General features: G+C 39.2%; 1 protein-coding gene across 2 annotated transcripts in view; it reads left to right on the forward strand.

Annotated features, from left to right (window-relative positions):
• The window catches only part of st3gal5 (ST3 beta-galactoside alpha-2,3-sialyltransferase 5), a 38,209-nt gene extending 27,222 nt beyond the window's left edge, over positions 1–10,987 (forward strand). For both annotated transcript variants that reach the window (XM_055159227.1, XM_055159226.1), the window contains 2 exons: positions 940–1,098; positions 4,726–10,987. In XM_055159227.1, coding sequence (XP_055015202.1) covers positions 940–1,098; positions 4,726–4,980 — 414 coding nt within the window. In that variant the 3' untranslated portion in view covers positions 4,981–10,987. The remainder of the gene's footprint in view (positions 1–939; positions 1,099–4,725) is intronic.
• The last annotated feature ends 287 nt before the right edge of the window (positions 10,988–11,274 follow it).

The following is an 11,274-nucleotide window of genomic DNA, read 5'->3' on the forward strand; positions in this document are numbered from 1 at the left end:
TTATCTAATTTTATCCATAAATTTATCTCATTTTATCCATAGATTTATCTCATTTTATCCATAGGTTTATCTAATTTTATTCATAAATTTATCTAATTTTATCCATAAATTTATCTCATTATAGCCGTAGATTTATCAAATTTTATCCATAGATTTATCTAATTTTATCCATAGGTTTATCTAATTTTATTCATAAATTTATCTAATTTTATCCATTAATTTATCTAATTTTATCCATAAATTTATCTCATTATATCCGTAGATTTATCTCATTTTATCCATAGATTTATCTTATTTTATCCATGAATTTATCTAATTTTATCTGTAGATTTATCTAATTTTATCTATTAATTTATCTAAATTTTATCTGTAGATTTATCTCATTTTATCCATAAATTTTTCACATTTTATCCATAGAGTTATCTCATTTTATCCATAGATTTTTCTAATTTTATCCATAGATTTATCTCATTTTATCTGTAGATTTATCTCATTTTATCCATCAATTTTTCAAATTTTATCCATAAATTTATCTCATTTTATCCATAGATTTTAAAATTATTTAAAAAAACTGAATAAATGATGAAGTTCTCACCTCAAAAAATCACCTACAGCAGAACACTTAAAGGTGCACTGTGTAACTTTCCTGGTGGAGAGTCTATCATCTGCTTGTCTCCACGGAGATGTTACTTATTGCTAAAAATATGTTCAACAGTATGACGTTAACTATCCGTTTGGCTTTTATTCAATTACATGTGAATTATTGACTTAAAAATGTGCATTCTTACTGCGAATGGGTTTATGGGTATTAATCCCAATAATCCCTCCATATCGAGAAGCATGATGTGACGGACCCTCCACCAGAAAAGTTACGCAGTGGAGCTTTAAACCCATGACTTGTCTGACCAGTGTTGTTGTTTTTGTTGTTTTTTGTCGCAGGCTCTCTGGGATCGTTTTTTCTTTTGGCAGAAGGTTCCGGATCATGTCCCGATTGAGTCCCACAGGTTCAGACTCTTAAATCCAGACGTAATCCGAGAGACCGCCCTGGACCTGCTCCAGTACCCCACTCCAAGATTTCGACTGTGGGGATGGGACCGGGTAAGACCCACCCCCCGTATACTGTAGGCAGTTTTTTAAAGGTCCTATATTACACAAAACTGACTCTTGAGAGCTTTAAGACATATTATAATCTTGTCATCTCATCAAAAACAGACCTGGAGTTGTGTTTTGTTTCATTCACACGTTTGAGGAACCCTTGTGATGTCATGAAGCAGTTGTTTTCAAGTTAACGGCTGCCCTTTTAGTTCAGTTGAGATTGGCAGTTCTGGGGCTGAAATGATCCAAATGATTCTAATGAAGGTGAATGGGGTTTAAAAACACAATAGGAAACACAGTAAAAAATATTTTCTGTATTACCGCATTACATCACAAGGTGGAGTACAGTGTTTTCTGTTTGAGAGAAGAACTCAGCCTAAATAAGATTTGTGTGTTAAACATGTGTGATGAGGAAACAACATTATAACAGAACTGACTGAGAATAGTGTAATATGGGCCATTTAATAAGACTGAATAAAACTGGTGAATGTGAGCATTTTTAATGTATTATATTTACCATATTTATTTCCCAGTCCTACTTTTACCATTAGATTTTTTATATATATATATATATATATATATATATATATATATATATATATATTTCAGATTTTGGCAAGCAAAAGTTTTGTCGCCTACAGAAAATTGAACAAATAATTTACTTCCAATACAAAAATATGTTGCATAACGTTATTGAATTAAGTAGTGGTGCTGTGAGATCCATATTTAATATCTTGTAGGACTTCCATGAGCTTGAAGGATGCATCCATGCGGTTTGACAATGATTCATACAATTTGTTGATGAAGTCATCAGGAATAGCAAAGAAAGCGTCTTACATGCCTCCCAGAGTTCATCAAGATTCTTTGGTTTTGTCTTCCATGCTTCCTCTTTCATTCTACCCCAGACATGCTCAATGATGTTCATGTCTGGTGACTGGGCTGGCCAGTCCTGGAGCACCTTGATCTTCTTCACTTTCAGAAACTTTGATGTAGAGATAGAATTATGCGATGGAGCACCATCCTGCTGCAAAATTTGACCCCTTTTATGGTTGGGAATGTAAGAGGAGCTAATACTTCTTGATATTTTAGGCTATTGATATTGCCTTCCACCCTGCAAATGTCTCGCACAGCCCCATACTGGATGTAACCCCAGACCATGATTTTTCCGCCACCAAACTTAACTGTTTTCTGGGTGAACCTTGGATCCATGCGGCTCCAGTAGGTCTCCTGCAATATTTGCGGCAGCTGTGATGTATTTCAACTGAAGATTCATCTGAGAAATCCACCTTCTGCCACTTTTCCAGTGTCCATCCTTTTAGCAGGCTGTGGGCCTTGGCAAATGCCACACGGTTTTTTAATTGCCTTTTGTTTAGTGCTGGTTTCTGTGCACTGATTCGACCATGGAGGCCATTTTGAGACAGAATTCTACAAACTGTTGTGGTTGACACAGGGACTTGAGGTGACCAGGCCTGGTGGAGTCTGCTGCAGTGGAAAAGGGGCTGGCCTTGGATTTTCGAATCAACAAACTGTCCTCCTGAGCAGTTGTCTTGCGGGGTCTGCCGGACCTGGGCTTGTCAAAAACATTTCCAGTCATTGGAGATCTTTTTCTTATTCTTTGTACTTGATGCTGAGACACATTGAAGGTGTCACCACCTCAGCAGTGGATCTGGTCTTCAGCCTCTTGATAATTAACGCTTTGGTCTCAGGGTGGATCTTAGGCATGTTGTCAGAGGTCAAGTTGCAGTTGATGTGAAGGTCTGGTGTGCTGGGATTCTTTTTTATACACACCCACTAATTGATTGATCAGTAACTGATCACAGGTGAGGCTGTAATCTAGGATTGGGTGCATCATATGACAAGGCAACAAGACTTTTGTCTTGTCAAAATCTGACCTTTCTGTGTTCATTAAATGATCAATCTTTCTTCAGTGAAGCAAATTTATTTTAGTATATTGAGCATAATTTGGGAGGGTTTTAGCTTTCATATGAAACATTTCTAAAACCAATCGATTAATTTAAAGTCAGGTTATAAGCTTTTGTTTCTGCAAAATGGATAAGCGACAAGACATTTGTCAGGGACTGTACTACTATTACTACTACTACTACTACTACTACTACTAATAATAATAATAATGCTTACAAAGTGTTGTACAAGCAGCAAAGAACAATACAGAAAGCATAAAAATAGAACACAGGAATCACAAAAACAGACAATAATGCAAACAATCCAATTAATTTAAATAAATAAATACAAAGAAATAGAATAAAATAAGGAATAAGGAATAAAACTTAGCTAAAACCAGTTAAAGGAATTCCAAATAATAAAAATGAGTCTCAAGAAGTGATTTCAAAGATGATCCTGATGGTGTGAGCCTTATCTCCTCAGGCAGGTCGTTCCATAGCCGATGAGCCCGGACTGAAAAGGCTCCATTAGCCTTCGTCTGGAGCCTGGACTTTGGAACAGCCATAGGGACCTGCCTGAGGGTCTGCGGCTGTGGGAGGCTCGTACGGGGTTCAAAGTTCTGAAATGTAACTTGGTGCAAGACCTAAACAAGCTTTAAAAGTGATCAGTAAAATCTTTATATCGATTCTAAAATACACGTGCAGCTAAAGGGAAATTAAAGCTAAAACAGGGTCATGTGTCGATGTTTGTTAAACCCAGAGAGGAGACGAGCAGCTGCGTTCTGAGCCAGTTGGAGGCGGGTAATAGATTTGGACTCTAGAGGAGGGAGTTGCAATAGTCTCGAGGCTAGGGAAAAGATGACATCGTCCACCTTCTGTGTTGGGAAGGTTACTTTTAAAATGTATTCCCCTACAGATTACATACCAAAAATGTAGTTTGTAACGTAATCCATTAAATTACTTAAAGTGAGTAACGTAATCTGAATACTTTGGATTACTTGATATTGTCATGTTTTTTAAAACTACATGAATGTATCAACCACATCCTGAAAATTCTTGTTTGTTTTCTTCAAATTGTCTGAGCCCAAGTCTCCATGAACAGACTTTTTTTTTTACTGTAGAGAAGCAGAGACGAGAATCTGAACATGAGATGTTTTGTCCTGGTTCAGTCCTGGTTTAGTCCTGGTTTAGACCGGGTTTAGTTCTGGTTTAGTCCTGGTTTTAGTCCTGGTTTAGTCCTGTTAAATCCTGTTTTAGACCTGGCTTTAGTCCTGGTTTACTCCTGGTTTAGTCCTGGTTTTAGTCCTGGTTTTCATCCGAGTTTAGTTCTGGTTTTCGTCCGGGTTTTTGTCCCGGTTTAGTCCTGGTTTAGTCCTGGTTTTAGTCCTGATTTTAGTCCTGGTTTAGTCCTGGTTTAGTCCTTGTTCAGTCCTGGTTTAGTCCTGGTTTAGTCCTGGTTTTAGTCCTGGTTTTAGTCCTGGTTTAGTCCTGGTTTAGTCCTGGTTTAGCCCAAAATGTGAAAACACGAAAATACCGCTGTGTAATCCATTTATTTCAACAAAGTAACTGTAATCCAATTACCACTCACTGAAACAGTAACTGTAACCGAATACAGTTACTCATAATTTGTACTCTGATTACGTAACTCCAGTACATGTTATCTGTTACTCCCCAACACTGGCCACCTTTAATTTCAACTCACTGATGATTTCCCATCTCTCTCTTCCAGAATGTCCCTACTCTTGGTGCTACTGCGGTTACCTTAGCCAGCCTCCTCTGTGATCAGGTCAGTCTGGCTGGGTTCGGCTACGACTTCTCCCACCAGGGGGCACCACTGCACTACTACGACCACTTAGTCATGGACCGTATACTCCAAGAGAAGATGCACAACGTAAACAGGGAGACGGAGCTACTCAAAAGTCTGGTTAAAACTGGAACCGTTTCTGACCTTACCGGAGGGATTGAAAGTATACATCCAAGTTAGCAACCTTAGTATGGAAGGTAATTTGTCCCATCAGATTTTGAATTTTAAATACGACTGAATTTGTCACTTTGAATTTTTTAACTCTGAGAAATTCAGACATTCGCAGTGAAAAATTTCACAGCAAAAATCCAAGATGCCAAGGCAGAAGAAATTGATCATATGAGCAAGGAGGACAGAGGCTGTTTCCTATTGGCTGTTCTCATCTGTGGTTTACACTAAAATTAAAGAGATGAGGTTTCGATGAGGCTTATTTTTTTTTGTGATAACATTTTTAGGGGTGTCAAATTAAAACACCATGAGTACCATTCAAAGTTAGGGAGGCCCACTCCTCCTGAAGATTTTAATCTATGTAGAGTTGTGGTCTTAATTCGGGGCTTCCTTTTATTCCATAAGAATGTGTTTATGAGAGTGTAATTTCTTAAAGTAACCTTGCGGTGGTGCTAAAGGTAGCATGGAGCCTAAAAAATTAATGTGGGGCAATAGAGTAATTTTGATTACTGACAAACGAGCCTGAAAAGACATTGGAAGAGAGGTCCATCTTTTAAGATCTCCATCTATGGTCTACAACAAGTTTTTATAATTGTTTTCAATCAGGGAGTTGAGAGAGGAATTAATATAGACCCCTAAATATTTTATGCGTTGTACTACTGGTATACTACAAGAGGGTTCATTTAATGTTGTTGATCCCAGAGGCATCAAAGCAGATTTAGCCCAATTCACCCTGTAACCAGAGACATTTCCAAACAGTTCAAATATATTAAGAAGATATGGTATTGATTCTGATGGGTTACTAGTGTATATTAAAATATCATCCGCATACAGGGAGATATAATGGGCTGTATCATGTATTGTGATAGGCGCCATTTTTCCTGATTGTCTTACTAATTGCGCGATAGGTTCCAAAGATAAACAAAATAAAAGTGGCGATGGGGGCAGCCCTGGCGTGAAGAACGAGACACACTGAACCTGGATGAACACACATTAGCCGTTAACACAAGTGCAGTGGGATTAGCATATAAGGTTCTAATCATATTAATAAAACCAGATGGAAAACCCATATGCTGCAGCACATCCCACAGATAGCCCCATTCCAACCGGTCAAATGCCTTCTCTGCATCAAGTGATAGAATGGCATTTTGATTTGTAGATTGGCAGGATGATTCTATGATATGGAGAAGGTGTCGAATGTTATCAGAGGCTAATTTAGATTTGATGAAGCCTGTTTGATCATAGTGGATTAATTGAGGCATATGTTGTTCTAGTTGGCTAGCAAGTATCTTTGCAAAGGCTTTGAGCTCTGTGTTGAGAAGACTGAGCGGCCGGTAGGAGGAGCAGTCTGTCGGTGGCTTATCTTTTTTGAGTAACAAAGAGATAATCGCCACATTGGCGCTGTCATTGAAAGATCCTTTGATTATTGAATAGCTGATCATGTTCAAGAGTAAAGGGCCAAGCTGAGGCCAAAAAGCAACATACAGTTCTGGTGGCACACCATCTAACCCAGGCCATTTACCCTTATTCATAGAATGAATGGCTTCACTTAGTTCATTTAATGTTACAGGTATTTCTAAAGCATTGGCAGATTCAGGTGGCAGTTTAGATAAATTAAGGGATCTTAAGAAATCACTACAGGCTTTTTTGTTATATGTCACTTCAGATATATACAATTTCTTGTAGTAATTCCTAAATGTACTATTATTTTTTCAGGATCTGAGGTGACAGTGCCTCCTTCGGTGGCTATAGCAGATATATTTGCCGGTTGTTCATTGTTACGGATTTTATAGGCTAAAAGGCGGCTTGGTCTGGCACTCTTTAAGTAATGTTTCTGCCGCACCCACTGTATCTGAAATTCAGCTTTCTGCCTTAATATTTCATTTAGTTGTTGAATTTTATCTTGCCGAGTTTTAGTGTTTTCAGGTGTCACATTAGTAATCATTTCTCTTTCTATAGCAGCTATTTCTGTTTCCAGGTTGTCAATTTTAAGCTTATTTGCTCTGTTTAGTTGTGAGGAAAAGCTTATTTCAATATTCCGTATGCACCCTTTAACTGCTTCCCATAGTATTCTTGGGTCATCCACAGAGTCTTGGTTCACTCCAATAAAGAAATCTAATTCCTCTGAAAGGGTTTTCATATATTTATCATTGTATAACAAAGAAACATTAAATTGCCACCTGGGAGCCCTTGATTGGCTGGATTTTGGTATAAATGAGCAAGATACTGTTCTGTGATCTGATAAAGCGCATGGAGTCATTTCAGTGCTGCAAATGGTTTGGAACAAAGGCTTTGAAATAAATATATAATCTATTCTGGAAAAAGATTTGTGGCGTGCAGAATAAAAAGAAAATTCTCTGGCATCAGGATTCATAAGTCGCCAAGCATCACATAAGCCATACTCTTTAACTAACTTTTGAAGTTCACATGAAGCCATTTTCTGGTCACTGCTCTCCCTCTGCCCTGATCTGTCCATGTGGTGGAGCCACACTGCATTGAAGTCCCCTCCAATTAAAAGGTGATAATCAGGGAGGTCTAGCAAAATAGAGTTCAAGGTATCATAAAATTGGTAGTTGAATACATTTGGAGCATAAACACACACTAGAGCAATTTTCAGACCATTATACAAAATTTGCAAAATGCGATGCGGCCATCTTTACTACCTCCTCTGCCCAGGTTGATATACGATAGATTCCTTCTAATTGCAATGAGGACACCTCTATTCTTTTTGGAATGGCAGGAAGTAGCTCCAACTTTAAAATATTTGTTCTGAAATTTGTGTGTGTCTGCTTCCAAATAATGTGTTTCTTGTATGAATGCAAAATGTGTATTTTTACCTATACAATAATATGCTTTGGCGCTTTGGAGGGGAATTTGAGTCACGAGCATTTAAAGAGTGCCCTCGCTGAAGTTTGATAGTGGCCGGGTACAGGAGAAATGCGTAAAATCCTTTGACACAAGCCTCATGCATCGTTTTATAGCAGGCTCTCTGACGCTTAGATGTATGCTCGCTATAATCCGCTGCAAACTTCAGAAGCGATCCCGCAACCTCCGGAGCGTTCCTGCGGGCCTCTTTAAGCAGGGCGTCTTGATCCGTGAAGCGCAGGCAGTTGATGATCAGCGGGCGCGGTCGCAGAGTCTTCCCCGGTGGAGTGGACCGTAGCTGGCCGAGTCGATGCGCCCTCATAAGCTCCGGGGGGGCAGGCGCAAAAGCTGGAAACCACTTCGGGATGTTCTCTCTCAGGTAGGCCAAGGTGTTCGTGCCTTCCACACCCTCCTTGAGATTGAGAATGAGCAGGTTATCCCTCCGTGCTCTGTCCTCCATTTCTGTGACTTTGGCTGTGAGCGCATGGAGTAAGGTATCGCGCTCATCCACTGCCTTTTCCACTCGTGCCACATGTTCTTAGAGCGTGCCTGTATCTTGGCACAATGTCTTGATTTCTTCAGTATGGCGAGAGAGCACGGCATTCATACTGTCCAAGCGCTTTTCAAGTTTTGTATGCCGAGCCTCAGATTTTTCCTCGGCCTCTTTGAAATATTTTGCCATAGTTTCTTCTATTGACTTGACCAGGGCCGTGTTTTCCAGGCCAAGATCTTTGTTCAGCTCCGTTGCCATAGCTCGTATTGTCGCAGTTTTTTCCCTTGTTGCGCGAGTAAACATAGGCACTCGATCTTTCTTGTTCACCCGTAAAAAGCAGACTTTGGTGAGATTAGAGGAGGGAGGCTTATTTTGACCAATCAGATCGCGTCACTGCAACATTTCCTGTTTCTTACTAAGTTAGATCGGATCACTTTGGATCGATTGCTTCTGCCTTGGCATCTTGGATCTTTACTGTGAATTTTCTTCACTGTGAATTTTACACTCTGAATTTTGACTGTTGAATATGAAGGCTTGAAAATATTTGTGCTGAATATTTAAAAGGTGATTTTTTAATATTAAATTTTATACACTAAAAATTTACACTTAAAATGTCAGCAAACAAAAATTCATAATAAAAATAATTCAAACATGTTTTTTTCAGAGTAAAAAATTTGAAAGTGAGAAATTCAACAGCATTTAAAATTCAAAATTTGATGAAACTAATTATCTTTAATACTTAGCAGGTTGAAGGTTAAGGATGAGGTTGTGAGTTCAATTCCTAAGTCAACTGAAACTGAAAAATAACCACTTTGCAATAGTAGATGAATAGCTGCCCTGTCTCCTCCTCACATTAAGGAGGTTGTGGGTTAGACTCCGTATTTTTTATTTTTTTTATAATTATATATTTTTTATTTAAGAACTGTTAATGACTTTTGATAATGTTAGCACAGCTGGTCTGTGCTTGAAATTTAAGTGTCAGCAGTGAGTTTAATATAAAATGTTTTCAATCTTTAGCACCTGCAATAAGTTAACAGCAATTCAAATTTGAACGAAGTCAGTTTCTGCAATGTATTTAATGTATTATCTTAAAAAATATTATGAGTTAAGTGGACAACTTCCTTTTACGTTGTAATGCTAACTGTAGGCACTGCTGTGTTACTAGTTAGGCTACGTTCAAACTGCAGCCTGAAGTGACCCAAATCTGATTTTTTGGCCCCTATGTGACCTGTATCTGATCTTTTATTGACAGTCTGAATGACACAGATCCGATTTTTTCAAATGCGACTCAGGACACTTGGATATGTGGTCCTGAAACCGATACATATCTGATCTTTTGACATGCGACTTCAGTCTGAACGGCCAAGACGCATTCATCCGACCAACACATTATTAACAAGCCACAAACATCACTATTCTGCGCTGAAGTAGGAGAAAATTGTTAATGAACTTTGTGTCACTGAAGCGAAGCACATCACCACTCACCACTCTTGGCTACGTCTCCACATCCACATGTTCCTTTCTACGGACGTCGCTGCCGCTGTCCCACAAAACACCACGGCCAAAAACCTCGTCCTTCTCCTTCTCAATCTCCTCCTTAAAACAAGTAAGTTGTTCATGTTCTGGTTGCGGTACGAGAGGAACTTTAAAATCTCCAGGTGCTCAATGCTCGCGTTCATGTTTGGACAACTTTCGTAAACACAGAACACGCTCACTGCGGTTGATGTCGTTGTGTCTCCAGTGCACATGCGGGACACTTTCAGGCTGTTTACTGTTCACACTGGAGATCACATACAAGTCACATTTAATTCTGAAATGTGAACAACCTCGCAAAAACATCGGATTTCACAAAAAAATCGGAATTGAGCGTTAAGCCCTGCAGTCTGAACGTAGCCATAGACTCTGAGCTTCTTTGAACACAGTCTGACCAGAAATAAATTATTTATCTTAAACTGCATCAGCTGATTTGTGCTGTTAGACAAGTCAATTTCAAGTCACTCTCACGTGTTTTTGTTGAAACTCTCTCAGCATTTTCTGTTTTATTGTTTTAGCTTTTATACATTGGCTGTGTTTTTATGTCTGTGACCAACTGTACGGGGTAGTTTAAAAAGGCTGAATATAGCTAATCTGGAAATGTATGTCTGCTTTGTTTTATTTTGAACAATGATTTTTAAACATGAGAAATATAAATAAACTGACATCGAACTATGAGCTAACTTCAACATGCATAAAAACAAAATCTCTGTAAGGAATAACGTGCACAAAATAGTATAATGGTGTCAAGTATGAAGCAAATAAACTACTGACTCTTCTACTAGCATATTTGAAATCTTTTGCTCCATCTGACCATCTCCTCTGCTCCTCTGACCATCTCCTCTGCTCCTCTGACCATCTCCTCTGCTCCTCTGACCATCTCCTCTGCTTTTCTGACCCTCTCCTCTGCTCCTCTGGTTTTCTAACCCTCTCCTCTGCTTTTCCGACCCTCTCCTCTGCTTTTCTGACCATCTCCTCTGCTTTTCTGATCCCCTCCTCTGCTCCTCTGACCATCTCCTCTGCTCCTCAGACCATCTCGTCTGCTTTTCTGACCCTCTCCGCTGCTTTTCTGACCCTCTCCTCTGCTTTTCTGACCCTCTCCTCTGCTCCTCTGCTTTCTGACCCTCTCCTCTGCTTTCCACCCTCTCCGCTGCTTTTCTGACCCTCTCCTCTGCTCCTCTGGTTTTCCGATCCTCTCCTCTGCTTTTCTGACCCTCTCCTCTGCTTTTCTGACCCTCTCCTCTGCTCCATCTGACCCTCTCCCCTTCTAATCGTGTCTATCCTCGCCATGAACAAAAAGAACTACACATTATGCTATCTCATTTCAAAATCCAGACTTCCATTTTTTGAAAAACTGAAATAAGATGGGTTTTTTTTGCATATTTCAAGCCAAACTTTTAAATGTCTGAGCCAAT

This window comes from Boleophthalmus pectinirostris, unplaced genomic scaffold (genome assembly GCF_026225935.1).
Source record: "Boleophthalmus pectinirostris isolate CB_2022bp ecotype Guang Dong unplaced genomic scaffold, ASM2622593v1 HiC_scaffold_23, whole genome shotgun sequence".
Classification (NCBI taxonomy): Eukaryota; Metazoa; Chordata; class Actinopteri; order Gobiiformes; family Gobiidae; genus Boleophthalmus; species Boleophthalmus pectinirostris.